General features: G+C 43.5%; 1 protein-coding gene across 1 annotated transcript in view; it reads left to right on the top strand.

Moving 5' to 3' along the window:
• The window catches only part of LOC109915476 (microtubule-associated tumor suppressor candidate 2), a 263,806-nt gene that overhangs the window by 129,276 nt on the left and 114,278 nt on the right, over nt 1–20,252 (top strand). The window contains exon 4 of the mRNA XM_048597920.1: nt 14,862–15,020. Coding sequence (XP_048453877.1) covers nt 14,862–15,020 — 159 coding nt within the window. The remainder of the gene's footprint in view (nt 1–14,861; nt 15,021–20,252) is intronic.

Raw genomic sequence — 20,252 nt, 5'->3', positions numbered from 1 at the left:
GTCAATATTCTATTCCGTGAGAATCTTGACAGTGGCAATTTTTTTGTACTCTTGATATCATTCTGTTTTGAGCAACATTAATGTTACCTGTCTCCAAAATTACACTTTTGGACATTCAAAATGTATGCAATGAATTTGTTACTAGCTGTTGCTACCCTACATTAACGAATTAAAAGCCATGATGCATTATTGATTTGATCTGCACTGTATATAAGTCTCTTCCTTTAAAAATGCAAAGACTGAACTAGTAAAGCATTCAACCAGTGCTTCTATGAAATATAAATGCCGACAGCATAAGTTCAAACAGCTTTTCAATCTTTCAGATGAACTGAATTCATATAATGAGAATTTTTTTTCCCTGGAATTTGATAAAAGTAAGTGGCTGTCAGAAAATAACATTGATCAATAGAAACTGGCCTGCTCTAATTCTGACAAAACTTTATTTTTTATAAAATAATAGTGTTTGTACTATTTTATTTGGAGTAAATATTTTGGAGATGACTAATGAATGTAAATTGACATACTTATTCTAACATTGACAAATACATTTCATCATTGAAATACTTTGGGATGAATCTTACTTTTTTTCAGCTAAGTGTAAGTTGAACCAGTTGTTTGAAAGAATTCCTGCCATGAGACATGTCGAGATTTCCCAGCATGTCCTACCAAATGCCACTCATTAACTACCAGTCAGGCCTCATGCCATCTGTCACATCCAAGTCTAGGCGCATCTTACAATGTGCCAATCCCAGAACAATTCACTACTCGCTGAATATCTGCTGTAACAATTGACATCCCTTGCACCTGCCCTATCTTTAAAAGCCTTCTGTGCATCTGAACAAGCACTCTCAGTCAGAGCTGCCCTGCCCAGTTCCTGATATCTGCCCTGGATGTGGCAGATGGTGGAAATTGTCACCCTGCTTTGTGAGCTGGCACCTGGTATCCTTGATGGATGGTGTGATGTAGAAGCAGGACTTACTGTTCCCTGGGACCACTAGTGGAGCCTCGTCCCAGGTTGCCATCCAGGTTAGTGCAGTCTCCACCAACTGGAGGAATGCTCAGCACTTGATGAAAAATGTCAATGTCCATCACTATTCCAACAATAGAGGTGCCTCCATCTTCTCTTACTCTGTCTTTGCTACTGTACCCACCTTCATCAAAGCTCATCGTCTACCACTTTCACTATCGCACCATCTTCTCTGATTCGCCTCAATCAGCAACAGCAATAACCCTGCATGCCCTCTAAGGTGCCAACTGACTCACACACCTGAACGGACAGTAACAGCTGTGCCAACCTCTTTCATCTTTCTTAATATCAGTCTCTCTCTCTCTCTCTCTCTCACTTCAGGCAGGAAAACAACCCACAACAGGGCAGAAAGAGGCAGGAAGCCCGACATTGAACTCCTCACCCCTAATGGTTGAGATCATCCTGAGTTTGACTGCCGCAAGTGGCTGACTGATCATGTCCAAGCCCCTAGACAACTTACTTTGCCAGGTCCCACCACCCATCCTTGACTTCATTGAGACTTGACGTCAACTGACATCCTTCTTGCCTTTGTGCCTGCACGAAATGGTACATCAAAACAAACGTAAATGAGTCTGGCAACTCTGGCTGAAGAGTAAAGCGCACAAAGGCAAGGCAATGAAAGGCGGGGATGCTGTTACCATCCAGGGTAGGCTCAGAGTGAGTGCTGTGACACAAACAAAGGGCTTGGAGATACAGCCTGGTGTAGTCCCTGAGCATACAGTGTTTTAGCTGTAAGGTTGGAATGATAGTTGTTGGTGCAGCCCAACATACAACATTAAAGACCCATGTGCAACACTGAAGTGCAGAAACTTCCTGTTAGTAGATCAGAGATGTGCCATGAGGGTTTGTAGAGGCAGGCACATGTCCGATGCTAATGTCCATGATCATGGGTGCATGTAGCCAATGGCTGTGGAGCGTGGCCTGAGATCCTGATGCCTGGTGTCCAACATGGACATCTTTGGGAGCAAATTGTGAACTGAAGTCACCAGGTATTGGATCTGATTTCTGTGTTGAGGTTTCTTCATGTCTAGCTTGCTTGGTGCATTTGGTAAGATGAGAAGCTGAATATTGATGAGGTGAGTGGGTGCCAATAATAAGATATTTAACAAGCTATAATCTCCCAATTCGCCGCTGCCTTTCAAGGAACTCACCACACCACTTGCCAAAAGTGTAAAAGATGGAGCAAGACGCTATCAACATTGACAGGGGCCATACTAGACATCTCATCTGATCCTGTGACCCATCCTGCTGTAACCCAAATCGCTGAAACCACCTGTAAGATTTTACCCATTATCAATATTATTCACAGGAATTAACTCCATTATCAGTTGTGTTGGTGTACGTTCCATGTGACATTTGTCTACAAATACTCAAACAGGCTGGTGGCCTACTGGATGCGATGTCTCTCCAGCCATTGGATCCAGTGGAACAAATCTGAGTTTAGCAATTTAACAAAATCTGTCCACTAAGGTAATTTTGTATAGAATGGAAACATAAGTAAGAAATTAATGTACTGCTGTTAGCGTGACAGAAAAAAATTTGCTTTTCTTGAGGTCTTTAAATCAGTCAAAGCAGTGAAGCTTGCAATCTGCACAATTTGCTCTTGAACGCTGTTTCATTATACAGTATTTAAATTTAGATTTGTAATCAATAATATCCTTCAATTAGACAGCAGAAGCTGCAAACATACCATAGTTGCTGAGTCAGCAATTACACTGCTTCCCATAACACTGACTCCATTTAAACCTGCATATAGCAAAGCTACAACTTCATTTTCCACAAAAATATTTTTCAAGAAGTCTGTCTAGGACTGTTTGACTCTTATTTGCACATTTTATGAGATTCACAAATTGTCAAAAGAGTGCAATGTTTGTCAAAGTAGAATCATTTATAGTTTTATAAACATGAGTGGGAATTACTGTTGGGCTTTTAATTTAGGTTTCACTTCTCTCATGTTTGTTTGCTATCAATCCCATAGTTAATTGTTTTGTTTGGATAATCTGTATGGAGTAGAAAAAATGCTAATAAAAATAAAGTAATAAAATTGCTCCTTATCGTGGTGCAGTCCTGGGCCTTGCCTCTATATTCTGTTGACTAAAGTGGATACACAGTGATATAAAACAGTGTTTAAAATCCCACATATAATTGTACCTGAATTTAAATGTATTCATGTAAACCAGGTATTTGTCAGGGAACTGCCAACTTTTTAGGAAAGCTGAAGAATTCATTCAATTTAGTATGACTGCAAGATAAAAACCTAGAGATATGGCTTTATTGCTTAGCCAGGATTCCTAAAGTGAACGATGCAACAGATGATACTCATGTCCCATTGCAAGCTCTGACTATTTATCAACCCTTGCAACTTCCCTACTGCTTGCTGAGTGTACAAATTGCATGTGGTCGATGCAAAGATTAGTTCATGTAAATGCCTGATTTACTGAAATTTGCCATGATACATTTACTCTCAGGAATTCTGCCCTCCCTAGCCTTTGGAATTCCAACCATGAACAAGTGGCTTCTGGGTGCTTCAGCAAGGCTCTTATAGCACCACCAGTATAATCAGTGATAGCACTCCAAGTATCTTAAAGGAGTGTTTTTACTGCTTTGATATGTCAGTCAGCCTAGACTGTTATGCTGAAGCCTTGGAATAGGACTCAAACCAGCAATATTTTGTCTCAGGGGGCAAGAATGCTATCAACGAAGCCACGGTTGACAGCTGACATAGAACACCAACAGATTGGCATTTGTATTACCTTGCCTGCCTTTGACTATTCATTAAGTTTTTTCCTGACACTGTCTAACATTACATTGTAGGGGTGCAAAAGGTGGCACACTGCTAGTTCCTCTGTGTGGAATAAAAGACGTTTTTTGATAGTTTCCTTGCATGGAACTACAGTAGATTTTTTTCTTTTCTTTGCTTTCATCCTGGATAGTTTAAAGGTAATTTTGAAGAAAAACTATGCACCCCACTTAAATAAAAACTGAAAGAACTGTGAATGCTGTAAATCAGGAACAAAAACAGAAGGTGCTGGAAAAGCTCAGCAGGTCTGGCAGCATCTGTGAAGAAAAAAATCAGTTAGCATTTTGGGTCCGGTGACCCTTCCTCAGAACTGATGGCAGCTGGGAAAACATCAGTTTATATGCAGAAAATAGGGAGGGGAGGTGGGATAGAGGGTAAACGATAGGATGGAGCCTAGAGAGTCAGAAGAACAATTGGATAGAAAAAGGAGTTGATAAGAATCCAGCTGGGAGGGTGAATAGTTGCTAATGGGGTCTGTTAGTGATGAACAACAGGGGGTGTGAAATGGCAGGCTATGTGGTAACAAGGCCTGGTGTGTGGGGTAGGGGGCTGGGACACGGGAGAGTTTAGGCCCTAAAATGGTTGAGCTTGATATTGAGTCCGGAGGGCTGTAGGGTCCCCAAGCGGAAAATGAGGTGCTCTTCTTCCAGTTTGCATTGAGCTTCACTGGAACACTGCAGCAAGCCAGAGACACAGATGTTGGCCAGGGAACAGGGTGGTGCATTAAAGTGGCAGGCAACAGGTAGTTCAGGGTCTTTTTTTGCGAGCAGAACATAGATGTTCTGTGAAGTGGTCACCCAGTCTACATTTCGTTTCCCCAATGTAGAGGAGACCACATTGTGAGCAGCAAATGCAGTAGACTAGATTCTGGGAAATGCAGGTGAAGTGTTGCTTCACCTGGAAGGTATGTTTGGGCCCTTGGATACTGGGGAGGGCGGAGGTAAATGGGCAGGTGTTGCACCTTCGCCATTTACAGGAGTAAATGCCGTAGGGCTGTGGGGAGGTGTTGGGGGTGAAGGAAGTGTGGACCAGGGTATCCCGGAGGGAACGGTCCCTGCGGAAGGCGGACGATGGAGGTTAGGGGAATATATGTCTGGTAGTGGCATCTCGCTGGAGGTGGCAGGAATGGCGTCTGATGATCTTCTGGATGTGGATGCTGGTGGGATGGTAGGCAAGGACAAGGGGAACCCTATCACTGTTGCAGAAGGGAAGAGAGGGGGTGAGGGCAGAAGTGCGGGAGATGGGCTAGACCCGGTTGATGGCCTTGTTGACAACGGTGCCGGGGAATCCTTGGTTGAGGGAGAAGGTGGACATTTCGGAAGCTCCCTTGTCGAAGTTGACCTCATCTGAACATATACGATGGAGACAGAGGAACTGAGAGAATGGGATGGAGTCTTTACAGGAAGCAGGGCGTGAGGATGTATAGTCCAGGTAACTGTGGGAGTCAGTGGGCTTATAGTGGATATTAGTGGTCAGTTTTTCCTCAGAAATTGAAACAGAAATGTCAAGGAAAGGAAGGGAGGAGTCAGAGACAGACCAGGTGAAAGTGAGGGCAGGGTGGAAATTGGAGGCAAAATTGATGAAGTTTTCCAATTCCAGATGAGAGCAAGAAGCAGCACTGATAATATCATCGATATATCGGAGAAAGAGTTGGGGTGGGGGCTGGAATAGGACTGAAACAAGGAATGTTCCACGTACCCCTCGAAGAGATAGGCATGACTTCGGTCCATACGGGTGCCCATGGCCACCGCTCTGACCTGAAGAAAATGAGAGGAGTTAAAAGAGAAGTTGTTGTGGGTGAGGATGAGCTCGGCCAAGCAGAGGAAGATGGTGGTGGGTGGGATGGTTCAAGTCTTTGCTGCAGGAAGAAGCGGAGAGCCCTAAGCCCCTCCTGGTGGGGAATGGACGTGTAAAGGGATTGCACATCCATGGTCCATTTTTAGCCGAGCTGGTCCTCACCCTCAACAATTCTTTTAACTCCTCATTTTCCTCAGGTCAGAGGGTTGGCCATGGGCTCTAGTTATGGGCCCCAGTTGTGCCTGTCTCTTCATGGGGTACATGGAACATTCCTTCCTCAAGTCCAATTCCGGCTGCCACCCACAACTCTTCATCCGATAAATTGATGATATCGTCAACAGTGCTTCCCTCTCTTGAGCGGAATCGGAAAGATTCATTGATTTTGCTTCCAATTTCTGCCCTGCCCTCATTTTCACCTGGTCTATCTCTGACTCCTCCCTTCCCTTCCACAACATCTCTGTTTCCATTTCTGGGGATAAACTGGCCATTAATATCCACTTTAAGCCCACCGACTCCCACAGCTACCTGGACTATACATCCTCACACCCTGCTTCCTGTAAAGACTCCATCCCATTCTCTCAGTTCCTCCGTCTCCATCGTATATGTTCAGATGAGGCCAACTTCAACAAGGGAGCCTCCGAAATGTCCACCTTCTTCCTCAACCAAGGTTTCCCCAGCTCCGTTGTCGGCAGGGTCCTCAACCGACCCATCTCCTGGACTTCCACTCTCATCCCCTCTCTTCGCTTCTGCAACAGTGATAGGGTTCCCCTTGTCCTTGCCTACCATCCCACCAGCATCCACATCCAGAAGATCATCAGACGCCATTTCTGCCATCTCCGGTGAGATGCCACCACCAGACACATGTTCCCGTCCCCTCCCTTGTCCGCCTTCCATAGGGATCGTTCCCTCTGGGACACTCTGGTCCACACTTTCTTCACCCCCAACACCTCCCCACAGCCCTACAGCACCTTCCCCTGTAACTGGCGAAGGTGCAACACCTGCTCATTTACCTCCTCCCTCCCCAGTATCCACGGGCCCAAACATACCTTCCAGGTGAAGCAGCACTTCACCTGCACTTCCCAGAATCTAGTCTACTGCATTCGCTGCTCACAATGTGGTTTCCTGTACACTGGGGAAACGAAGCATAGACTTGCTGAACGCTTCACAGAACATCTACATTCTACTCGCAGAAAAGACCCTGAACTACCTGTTGCCTGCCATTTTAACACACCACCCTGTTCCCTGGCCAACAGCTCTGCCTCAGGCTTGCTGCAGTGTTCCACCGAAGCTCAACGCAATTTGTAAGAACAACACCTCATTTTCCGCTTGGGGACCCTGCAGCCCTTCGGACTCAATAACAAATTCAATAATTTTAGGGCCTAAACTCTCCCATGTCCCAGCCCCCTACCCCAAACACCTGGCCTTGTTACCATATAGCCTGCCATTACACACCCCCTGTTGTTAGTCACTAACAGTCCCCATTAGCAACTATTGACCCTCCCAACCAGATTGTTATCAACTCCTTTGTCTGCCCAACTGTTCTTCCTTCTCTTTAGGCTCTATCCTATCATTTACTCCCCACCCCACCCTCCCTATTTTCTGCATATAAGCCAATGTTTTCCCAGCTACCATCAGTTCTGATGAAGGGTTACCGGACCCGAAATGTTAACTCTGATTTTTTACTTCACAGATGCTGCCAGACTTGCTGAGCTTTTCCAGCAACTGCTAATTTTGTTCGTTGTTTATGCATCTAACTTTTCTGCTCGTTGTCAATTTCTGCCTCTTTCTTTGGATGTATCCAACTGGAAGATATACTTTAGACGTGTCACAAAGTCATATATTGCACATCATTTACAGCTTCCTCATTCTTAGCTCAATCTGATAAAATGTGCACTGCTTATCTCAAGCCTGCAGCTGTAACGTTCGGTCATGTTAGGCCACTCAAAAGGCAAAATCTGAAGTTGACATTCTCACGTCTGCAATATTCTGATAGGAGTTGCTTTCAAGGAACACCAGTGGATGTCTAAGGGAGTTAATCCATCAGTTTCTGTCAGGTTTATCACTGGTTGTGATTGTCAGTTGGAACTGTCACCTTCACATTAATGGTCTTGTTGACTTTCAGGTTTAATCTCGCTTTCTGTTATTGACTGTGTTACTTCCAATGTCTCTCATTTTGTTTTGTTTTCTTTTCTCACCTCTATTCTAATTCTTTCTTAAAGATGTTCCTTTTCGATAATTGGTATGCAGTATTTTTAAACACTTTTTTTTTGCACACCTTCCTCCTTTCAGCATGCAGTGCATTTCAATTGGTTTCCCCTAGAGGTCTCCAGCATCACAGATGACAGATTTCAGTCAATTTGATTCACTCCATATGATATCAAGAAATGGCTGGAGGTATTGGATACATCAAAGTCTATGGGCCCTGACAACATTCTGGCAATAGTACTAAAGACTTGTGCTTCAGAGCTAGGTGTGTCCAGAGTCAACATGTTTCAGTACATCTACAACACGGGCATTTATCCAACAAAGTGAAAAATTGTTCACATATGTCCTGTACACACACAGAACAGGACAACAGAGGCAGCACAGTGACTCGATTCCAGCCTTGGGTGACTGTCTGTGTGGAGTTTGCATGTTCTTTCCATGTCCGTGTGGGTTTCTGCCAGGTGTTCTGGTTTCCTCCCATGGTGCAAAGATGTGTAAGTTAGGTGGATTGGCCGTGCTAAATTGTCTGTAATGACCAGGGATGTGTAGACTAGGTGGATTAGCCATGGTAAATGTGTGGATAGGGTAGCGGTCTGGATGGGATGCTCTTCGGAGGGTCAGTGCTGACTCAATAGGCCAAATGGCCTCTTTCTGCACTGTAGGGATTCTATGACATTGATTCTAAATCCAACCCAGGCAATTATTGCCCTATCAGTCTACTCTCAATCAATAAAGTGATGGAAGGTGTCATTAACAGTGCTATCAAGCATCACCTGCTCAGCAATAACCTGCTCAGTGATGCCCAGTTTGGGTTCTGCCAGGACCACTCAGCTCCTGATCTCATTACAGTCTTGGTTCAACAGCTGAATTCCAGAGATGAATTGAGAGTAGCTTACCTTTAGCAAAACTAGAATCAATTTGAATTGAGGAAATCTCTCTGGTGGTTGAAGTCATACCTGGCGCAAAGGAAGATGTTTGTGATTGTCAGTCATCTCAACTCCATGACATCGCTGCAGGAGTTTCTAAGGGTTGATTATATTGAATCAGTATGTTCAGGGATATTATGACACATGTCTGGAGCAGGTGGGACTTGAATATAAGAGCCCATTTTCCGAGGGTAGATATTTCTAATCGACCTGTTCACTAATATAATGACACACCTCTGGAGTAGATGGGACTTGAACAGTGGACTGCTGGCTCAAGGGCAGGGACAATACCACTGTATCAGAAGAGCCCCCTCTTTTCTAGGGTTTGTCTTGAATATAACATTCTTCAACTCCTACCACTGAGGATTGCACATTCAGCACCGTTGGTGACTTCTCCGATACTGAAGCATTCCATGGCCAAATGCAGAAAGACCTGGACAATGTCTAGATATGGGCTGATGAGGAGAAAGTATTGTTCATGCCACACAAGTACTAAGCAAGTGCCAAGGGACTAGTTCTTCTGGTGCAAGATGGGGGTGGAGTGATAGGGCTGCATGCGGGCTCTTGCCCTGGGCCCATCTGCTTTCCTTCTTTGTTTTATTTTTGCTTCCGCTCTTTTTCTTTCCCTTTATTTTCCATTTCTTTTGATCTTTTTCTCTTCTTTTCGGTGGCGGGTTGTCAGTAGCATCAGCATGGCACTAAGAGCGAGCCGCATGCTGAATGGTGGACACCGCTTTTCCCAGACATTGGAGGCAGTGGCAGCATCAGGAGGGTCATTCTTCCGGCATTCCCGGCTGGTGGCAGCGGATTCTTCAGGATGGCAGTGCCGGCAAAGTGACATCTGCGGCCTGGCCTGGCAGCAAAGCCAGAGACTCTTAGTTGTGGGACGAGTGTGGGTACAGCAGCATCAGCAAAGTGGGCCCAGCAGCAAAGAGATGGCACCGAGAGAGGGCGAGTCCTACATTGATGGGTCCGGTACAGGCAGCAGGGAGGTGGTGGAGGTTTCTCTTGAGGTTAGGTGTCAGCATGGACTGAGTCGGAAAGACTGACATTCTCAACTTTTTACTTCTTTATTTTTCTAACTTATTTCTATGATCTACAATGCTGGATTATTTATTTCTTTACTTTTCTAATTCTTTTGTTTCCTATGAATTTAATCTTAAGTATCTGTACTTAGGTACCTTTGTACCTAAGATGACGCTGTAATGCAGCGACTGTAAACTTTTCACTGTGCTTATTTCAGTGCATGTGACAATAAAGCTAATTCAATTTAAGCAATGGCCATTTCCAATAAGAGAATCTAACCATTGCCCCTTAACATTAAATGGCATTACAATCTCTGAAACCCGACTATCAACATCCTGGACCAGAAATTGAACTGGACTCACCAAGAGGAGGTCAGAGGTTAGGAATCCTGCAGTGAGTAACTCACCTCCTGACTCCACAAAACATCATTTACAAGGCACAGATCAGGAGTGTGGTGGAATACTTCCCACTAGTCTGGATGATGCCAGCTCCACTGACCTTCAGGAAGGTTGGCACCAACCAGGACAAAGCAACTGCAATTGGCATCAAACCCACAAACTTTCACTCCCTCCATCACTGCCACTTCCACCAGTGCAACACATAAATTGGAATGCCACGACTTGCAAGTTCCCCTCCAAGCCACTCGCCATCCTGACTTGGAAGTATTATCGGTGTCGCTAGGTCAAAATCCTGGAATTCCTTCCCCAGCAGCATTGTGGGTCTACCTACAGCAAATGGACTGCAGCAGGTAAAGAGGCAGCTCACCACCGCCTTCTCAAGGGCAACTAGGGATGATGAGAAATACTAGCCTAGTATGTGATTCCGTCTTCTCATGAATAAATAAAAGAATAATGTTCCTTGATTCCCCTTTCAGCCATGATGAACTAATATACCTATTATATGTGGAGGTTTCAATGGGCCAAACTTTGCGTCTTTTTCTTTGAGAAACCTTTTCAGAGTGCTCAGAATGTCACTACAACAACTGAAGTGAGATGCGAGATTCGTAGTAACATGAAAATCCAGCACAATGCCTTTGAAGAAATGATCCATGTATACGTACTTCCAGAACAGCTGCTGAGGCCTTGCTAAGTGCTGCAGTAATCGTTATTAAAAAAAAACTACTGTTCCAAGGGGTCAGAAAAAAAACCTTCTGAAGTCTGGCAGCTGGCAGACGGTATTCCACTTGGTACTGCTGTATATAAAAATTAATGAATAAGCACAGGTTATTGGCAACAGGAGGACTCTTTTAGAGCAGGTTTCAGGACACTCATCAGCAAAAAAAACGTTCAAATCAGCATTTTCTGCAAACATCAAATTGAGGAAACTTCATGTGTTTCCCCTATTTGTCACCTTTTTGCTGAAAAAGTGCCGGAGTCAGATTCTAACACTGGCAGTACGCTCCACAAAAGTAGCTCATCTGAAGTGTCTAATTCTTTATGCTCGGGTCCAGACCGTAAGTACTGGCTAGTTATCTCACTGTGATGGGAATCATAGCTGATGTCTGCATAAATTCCACCAACTTCACTGGATATCGAGCAAAAACAGAAAGCCTGGAAGACTTCCTTCATAAACCCAAGGCATTGAGGTAATTGCAACATCAGTGCTACTGTCCTAACTGTGACTAGTTCGCTTGCTACTCTTAGCTGAAATCTTCCAATAGAGCTCTGTACAAATTAGCCAAATCTAATCACATCTTGGTCGAGGCACGAGTTCTACTGATCCTGATCCCAAGTAATTTTTTTCTTCCCCAGGATCTGGCTCACTTGGAACTATTTTGACATTTTCCACTAGGAGTCTTGTTTCTGTCAGAAAGGCAGGTGGTGGATAGTGAGGTATATGGCTGCAGCGAGGCTGAGAGAATGACCCCTATCTTATACAGTCAACAGCTTATATACTGACTAACAAGATTTAATTATTTTCACAAAAGGACCTTTTGTCTATGCTGTCCATCACGGAAATGTCACAAGCTCAGACAGAATTTTAATTTTTGAAACCCTCACATTGCTTTAGTTACCTGAAAGCAAAGAAGGAACAAATGTTTCTAGAAGGTAGAATTGCTAGGGTTAGAGAAATGGAATGTTTCTGCTATTTACATGCTTGTAATAAATGTGCCAATGTTTGGGCAGACTTATCGGTAGATAAACCTTGTCATGGTACAGAGTGGCTCCTGGTCATTCTGTAGTTATGATAGGGAAACTCTGCCTGTTGCCCTAGAACTTTTGTAAACATCAATTAAAATGCAGTATTTTAGGCATATTTAAAATTGATAGGAACTGACATTCTTGAGATGGGAGAGAGAGAGCTTAACTGTTGCAATTCAGGAATGCTCAGGAATTCGGTACGGCTGTGAAGTTCCTTCTTGAATTAGGATTCAGCCACCTACTCTGTCCTACTTTGCACTCATTTTTGGGGCCAATTCTGGCATCGTTTCACCCTTTCTATTACACCCTCTTCAGCCCTGCAGAAACTAATTGTCCTGAGAACAGGAACCTGTTCAGTTGGGAGTAACACCCAGGGTTCAGATATGCTGAATCAGAGGTTATCTGTTTGATTCCCTGCTGAAGTGAAGTCTTTGTTTTACATTCACCTTCAACTTGTTAAGGGCATGTGGTTGCACCCATCAAGCGCTCCCTCTGGCATGTATCTGACAGTGGAGCAAGTGCCCTGCAATTTTGAGTCTTTAAGAATGAGAAGGTCACTCTGCTTGACAAACACTGACATCTCAGAACATGCCATGTAATTTTGCTTTTCTTAATTCAAATTTCATGGGCCCATGTACAGTTCATATGTACCTTATTGTAGGGAGGTGCACTACAGAATGAATGGCTTAATGCACCCTTTATATCACTGATGTGCTTCAGGAAGTGCTTCACTTTCTCACCATTTTGAAGTTAAAGTTCGACCCCATACTATAGTAAAGATTTTTATACAGAGGAAATGGAGTTGATAATACATTTCATGTATGGGCTGAATCTTACTTTTTATTGGCTAAGCCTCAGAGTTGTCAAGTTTCATGGAGGGTTTCTCTCTGTGAGGTTCAGTAAGTTCTCCCATTTCCCTTACCCTTACCAAATCTGCCTCATTAATTACCTTCCTGCCTTTCAACACCCTTCTTGACCAATTCTAGCCCTGGAAACGACTAGGTTCCCTGGCACCACGTCATTGTGCACCAAGGAAAACACTGTTTCTGCAGAACTACCCTGCCTGGTGACTGACAGAACATGGCAGACAAGGGGAAGTTGGCACCTCACTCTGTGGTCAAGGACCTGGAGGTCCAAGTTGATGCAGTGGTGGAGAGAAGGGATGTTTTTTGCCCCAGGACTGGCAGTGGAAGTCACGAAACCAGACCGTATCAGCCTAATTCAAGATTGCCACCCAGGTCAGTGCAGCCTTAGCCGTCTGGAGGAATGCTTCGCAGTGGAGGTAGAAAGTCAATGACCACCTCCAATCTGCCAGCATAGGTAACACCATCTTCTCGCCGATACATTACACTCACTCTGTCTCTGCTACTGCACCCAACTCCTACCAAGGTTCATGCTCTACCACTCTCACTATTGCCTTCCCTCAATCTCTGCCATCCTCATTAAGTCCCAACACCCTAACCCTGTGAGCCCTCTGCATGGCTATTCATTCAAGATACCTCCCCACCTACACTAACACTAATAACTGTACCTCCCACTTCTGTCTCCCTTACCTATCTTTTTTCTTATTCCATGAGGAAACAGCCCAGTATAAAGCATAAAGAGTCAAAACTATTGGCGTGCTGTCCAACATCCAGCTCCTAGCCCTTTATGAGGAGTGGATCCTGACTGTGCCTGCTCTGAATGACTGATTGACTGACTGTGTTCAAGCCCCTGGACTGGTATCAGAGACTGCTCATGACTTAGCCCTGTATTAGGACCCACTGACCAAAGGCTATCTCCCTTCACTTGATTGAGGCCTGCTGACAAATGTGACAAGCTTACTGCCCTTGTGTCTGCATTAAACAGCACGGCAAGACAGAAGTAATATAAGCCTGCTATCACTGGCTGAGGGGCAAATCACATAAAGGCAAGGCAAGGCATGGAAGCTGTGAGTATCTGGCTAAGGTCAGAGTGAGTGAGCGCTAACAGAGCAAGCAAACAGGCTGGAGATGCAGCTTGGTTCAGTCCATGAGCTGGGTGTACGTCCCTGAGTGCAAAGTGTCCTTGCTGCTGTATTACAACGATAGTAGCCAGTGAAGTGCAGAAGTGTACTTACTGTAAGTGGATTGGAGATGTGCCATGATTGTTCTCAGAGGCTGGTACACGTTGGATGCCAATGTCTGTGAATGTGGGGTGCATGTGGCCAGTGCCGATGTACCATGTGTTGAGATGTTGTTGTGTGGTAACCAACATGGAGGTTCTTTACTGCCAGCAGTGAGTTGAAGTCACCAGGACCTGCTCTCATGTCAAGAATTCTCAGCGTCTGGTTTGCTCATGGTGAACATGACGACAGGAAGCTGCATATTAACGAAGGGAGATGTGCAGCTAATAAGGTTGCTAACAAGCGATAATCCTCCTTAATAGACAACTTGTAGCTGTCTAACAAGAATTGCACTTCATTCTAGTTAAAAGATGCAGCGAGTTGCACCCAATGTTGAGATAGGCCTCGCTGGACTTCTTGCGCAATTCTGCCACATTTCTCACCCTAACCCATATTGTTTAGGCCCCTCCATGATTCCGTCCTACGTTATGAAAGAACTCTTGCAAGCCAAATACTTAGCAGATTGTATTATAGTATGTGCGTCAGTGAATGTTGCACAACTGGACAAACAATGTAGCTAGAAAAACTATCAGACAGGCTCCCAGTAGCCTACTAGCAAATGTAACTGGAGGTGTTTCCACACAAAGAGAAAAGGAAGAGTTTTTCTTTTAAATTCATGAACTCCGATCATCAGAATTTCATTTATCAATATTCTTGTCAGAAATCTCATAATTGTTAATATTCCACCTACTTTATTAATTTATTTTTTAAAAAACTATTTGGTTTTGATTGAGACTCAAAGTTGTTGTGAAAATATGAAGTAATCATTGTTATAGTAATTGTGAAATTTTTGCAGGTTCCAACAGTGGAAGTGAAGAGAAGGTCAATTTAAAGACAGGATTCCCAGTCAGCGATGTTTCCAAAAGGACTGGGAAGGTTGGACGGCAGCCTTCGAGCAGTTCAACAACAACTTGCTGGAGTCTACTTCCTACATCGAAATCCACACCTGCAAGCAGTGAGTATTTACATACTTACTATAAAATGGCTAGAATTGTCTACATGAAGCTTGTGTTATAAAATGTATCAGGTCTAGAAATGACCGTAAAGGAATTATAATCCTCCAGAACCTGCTTTGAGCACTTAATTCAATAAATGAAATTGGAGTGGCTGGGATGTATCTTAGTTATAATGTATTTATTAAATACACAGAGTGGTAAATAATTCATAGCACATATATTTCCTAAATGTTATTTCATGCAGCAATTTTTTTTTAAAAACGTGAACATTAATTAATCTCAAATTGGATTTTCTAGATTGAGGTACCTCGGTGCAGTACTGCATGTTGAGAATAAACCTTCACTGTCACTAATGTTTAATAGCACAAAGGCCAAGAGAGACTTTAAAATTTCTCTGGCACTGGAAAGTTTCATTGTCTGAAAGTCTTCCCCTGTGCCTCTGTAGAAATGTGAGTTTTTGCAGTCTTAAGGCTGGAGTTAACGATCTGGAGTTTATGCCTTAATTTTCCATACCTGTGATTCAGAAGCTGGTGATAAAGCTAATGTTTCCTGTGGTGGTGAGTTTATCCAGTTACAGGTTCTACCTCCCTTACCTGGCACCTTCTGGTCCTGCTGCCTCTTTATGTTTGGATGGAAATGCAATCGTGCAAGGGTCTGTTGTAGTCTGCCATAGTCATGTGACCTCTACCATGTGGCCCACATCCTGGAGGAAGACATCTTAAGCTTCACATCAATAAAGTCCTCGTTTTGAACACATTGCTGTCTTGTACAATTGTAATAATGCTCCACTATTCACAGAACAGTTTCAGTTTCAGCTTTGGTAAATGAAGTAGCTGTTTGGGCCACACTGTCATAATGTATACTTACCCAATCTGCAATAGCATTTATTTTGAAGTTTTTTTTAATTAAATAATTCATTCTGTACTTGTTGCATCCTTCAGTGAGAAAGATTTAGTTTGTTGCTCACAGATGGGTGTGGGAGACCAATAAAATGAACTGCTTCAACTTCACACAGGGAGAAATGCCTCTGGAGCTGTTTAAACACCTCTGTGCTGACCCTGTCACACGACTTTCTGTGGTCTGGCAAATTCTGTGGTTTAGCAAAGGCCTGATCCCAAGGCTGCTGGATTGGGGAGGTACAACTTGTATTAACTAATCAATAGGTTTTCGTGCTAATTCAGATGTTACAAACCAGCCCAGATTTTCACTCCCAATGCAGATGTGGTAGCACAGTGGTTAGCACTGCTGCCTCACAGGGCTTGGATTTGATTCCAGCCTCGGTGACTGTCTGTGTGGAGTTTCCTCCAGGTGTGCTGGTTTCCTCCCACAGTCCAAAGATGTGCAGGCTAGGTGGATTGGCCATGCTAAATTGCCCGTAGTGTGCAGGGTCGTGCAGGCTAGGTGAATTAGCCATGGGAATTTTTTTTTATTATTTATCCACAGGATGTGGGCATCACTGGCTGGACCAGCATTTATTGCCCATCCTAGAGGGCAGTTAAGAGGAAACCACCTTGCTATGGGTCTGGAGTCACATGTAGGCCAGACCAGGTAAGGATGGCAGTTTCCTTCCTGAATGAACATGAATGAAGCAGATGGGTTTTTCCTGAAAATTGACAATGGTTTCATGGTCATCATTAGACTCTTAATTCCAAATTATTATTTAATTCAAATTCCACCAATTGCCATGGTGGGATTTGAACCAAGGTCCCCAGAACATTACCTGGTTCTCTAATAGACTAGCGATAATACCACTAGGCCGTCGCCTTCCGAGGGTGAGAGCATAGTAGGGTGGGATGATGTTCGGAAAGTCAGTGTGGACTCAATGGGCCAAATAGCCTGCTTCCAGACAGTAGCGATTCTTCAGTTCTATGATTCTAGATGTGCAGAGTCAGGAAACGGTCCAGTCTGGCGTCCATCCTCTGGGGGAGGCACAACCTGACCAGCTGGACTTCCATTCCAAGCTGATTTCGTGTGAGCTGGAGTCAGGCCCGCCACCCAGATTAGAAAGGTGATGCAGGGGTTTAAAAGGCCCAGCTCTCCTGTTGTTGTAAACCTTAATAAGCCTTGTACTGTCATTCCTCATACACTCTCATCCCCTTCCCACATACTGTCCAGCCCCATCCATGACCACTGATTTCCTCATGAATCCCCCATGGATTCTCATACCCTCAATGCCAACCCATGCCCCTTCACCCACCCCATTGCCTGTTAATAGTTTCTATAGTGCCCACTCATGCCAAACCATGACCTCCATCCTTACAAACCTTTCCCTTTATACTGACCGTGCCAACTCACCCAGTACCCAACAGGGGGTAATCCTTATATAAGGGTGTTCTATAAAACTCTGAAAGGGTTAATACTAAAGAGTGCCTTAAGTGATGTCGTATAGACCTGACAGGACAACAGCTGAGGATCCTGAAGGACTGAGACTACATTTGGATTTTCCTAACAGTCTCTGTAACAATGTCTGTCATGTGAATGTAACTTGTACATAGTTGTGATCATGCAATGAACTACGTTTTGTTGAAGATAAGAGCTTCCTTGCATTAGAATACCAAGTGGTTTTCCACTCCCATGCTAAGGCACGCAGGCTCTATAGATCCCTAACCTGAAAGAGAATGGTGGCAGTAAGCATACTTTATAGTGAGCTGCAATACCCACTGGTATCATGGTGGGAAGCAGTGCAGATTCCATTTCACTACCTCACAGCACACAGAGCAGTGGAAGTCTGAAGATTTATTCAATCACAGCTCTAGAAATCCTGCTGAAGCAGACAGTCAGCATGAGGAAGATCTGAACATTTGAGACGCCTACAGAAGAGAATCTCATCAAGGCAAAATCTACAATCAATAATAAAAGCATTTCAGACCTAGTAAGAGTTTATCAGGTGGAGAATGTTCAGGACTCTACAAATCACTCTGAGGCAGTTGTGCATTCCGTTGGATGCTGGTAGGAGCAGAGCCCAGGGAACAGCTCAAGACCAAACAGACATCGGGGGCTCCGTAGGAAAGTTAAAATCCCTGGTGGACAAGACAAAACTTTTAAGAAAATAGCCCTGACTTACAGAGTGGAAAAGCAAAAAGTGAGGGAACTTGCAGGTCAATTTAAAGAGCCGGCAACAGGAAAAACGGCTACTGTAATGGAAATCAAGAGCCACATAAGCAATTCAAACCAAGGTTAAAGACCCATGACTTTGCAAAGGCAGAACTGAAGCACTAAAAGTTTATATTTGAAGTCTCAGCAGACAGGGACTGACGGAAGGAGAAAGTTAGGAGATGTTTTTAAGGCCCCAGAAAGGCTAGGAGTCCCATTATTGAAACTACAGTAAAGGCAGGAAGCATTTATTGTAACCGCAGACAGCTGGAATGATTCCAGAAACACTGAGAAAGAAATGTGGATTATTATTAGGTCTGCAGACAGTGAGAGTTGGCCAGGTAAAGCCATGATTAAAGTGGGCATTGTTATTAAAGCTGCAGGCAGTGATTGTTATCCAATAAAACCATTGAGAAAATGGCTGTAATTAGGAAATTTACATCCCCAGAGAGCCCAAAAATAGACTGGAATTCTCCATTAAATCTGCAAAAGGTACAAGTTCTCTGTTTTAGCCATGAAAGGCCAAACAAATGTTGGAAAATGCTCCAAAACAAAGCAAATAAAATTCCTGGAAGAGCAAAATTTGATAGATGGACTCAGTATTCAGGAGAATTAACAGATAATGTCATTAATGATCTCTGTGGGTTAATGGAATTAATGGGGATGGATCTGGGTGGGTTGCTCTTCGGAGGATTGGTGTGGATACGATGGGCCGAATGGCCTGTTTCCCCACTGTCGAGATTCTATGATTATCAGAGATAAACTGATCAGCAGTTCCAACAATGATTCTTTGATTCTTTGTCCAATTTACTACAGTCAAGTGAAGTTTGACTCTAATGGAAGATATACAGATGGTGACTGAAGCCAAAGTCATGAAGCTGCACAGATCATTCCTATTAGGAGAAAATCAATGTTATCAAAAGAGATCAGCAGAATCCATTCAGATGTTAAGATAGAAACCACAAAAGAGACATTTGAGAAACCAGGATAGCAAGTAAAAGAGACATCAGGCAGTGGATGTCCTTATCAGTGCTGTGGAGCATGGAAACATCACAGGCACAGACAATGCCCAGCTATGAAAAAGAAATGCTTTATCCTTAATATAACAGGTCACCTTCAGAAAATGTGCCACATTTGAATTCAGTCACAGAAAAGCAAGAAGTTACGTAGCTACCATCACAAAGAGATTAATGAGGTTGTAGGGCTTACAGTATAAGAAAAGCCGACAGTACTGTTAGAGGAAGTAGGTGATCTAGGCATAGCCTTTCAGCAAGTCAATGGGCATCTCATTAATTTTAATACAGTGGTGTTACTATATTATAACCGATTGTGTGCCATAGTTAAAGAAATACTGTCTTCCGCTGACAACAATACAACTACATGTTCTAGTAAGTATATCACCTAAGATTGACGGTATTCTACAAGCAACTCTGCAACATAAGGTCTGATAACTAGTAGAAGAACTACGCACACTTAGCAATCAAGAACTCTTGCTCTTGAATATGAATGTATGTCTTGATCAAATGGTGGAATGAGTCAAATTGTTTAAAGTTAACAAATTAACTGGTCCAGAAACATCCAGCGATGGTCAAAGAACAACCAATCAAAGGACAACCAGGGGGAAGATCTCATCAGAAACAAAAACAGAAATTGCTGGACAAGTTTAGCAGCTCTGACAGCATCTACGGAGGGAAACAGTTAATATTTTGTGTCCAGTGAACTTTCTTCTGAACAGAAGATTTCATCAGGGTCCCTAGATTCATAGTGAGCCCAAACATAAGACAGAATCCAATGAGATTAGCTTTGCTGGCAAAGAAATTGGTTTCATACTAGAGGAAAACTTGCAATTAATAGAAATACTTTCCACTGCTCTCAACGCTGAAGAGAGTTCAGATTGCAAGGATCAGGGATTTTGATCAATTGGGCCAAGGACCTGAAGAGTGGCAGATGGAGTTTAATTTGGATAAATGTGAAGTATTTCATATAAGTAAAACAAACAAGGGCAGGACTTATACAGTTAATGGTAGGATACAGTTAATGGTAGGGCCCTGGGTAATGTTGTCAAATAGAGACACCTAGGGGTTCATGTACATAGTTCTTTAAAAGTTGCATCACAGGTAGACAGGGTGGTTAAGAAG

Source organism: Rhincodon typus, chromosome 6 (genome assembly GCF_021869965.1).
Source record: "Rhincodon typus isolate 14 chromosome 6, sRhiTyp1.1, whole genome shotgun sequence".
NCBI lineage: Eukaryota > Metazoa > Chordata > Chondrichthyes > Orectolobiformes > Rhincodontidae > Rhincodon > Rhincodon typus.
Note: the sequence above shows the minus strand (reverse complement) of the source record. Positions and strands in the feature narration are given on the sequence as shown.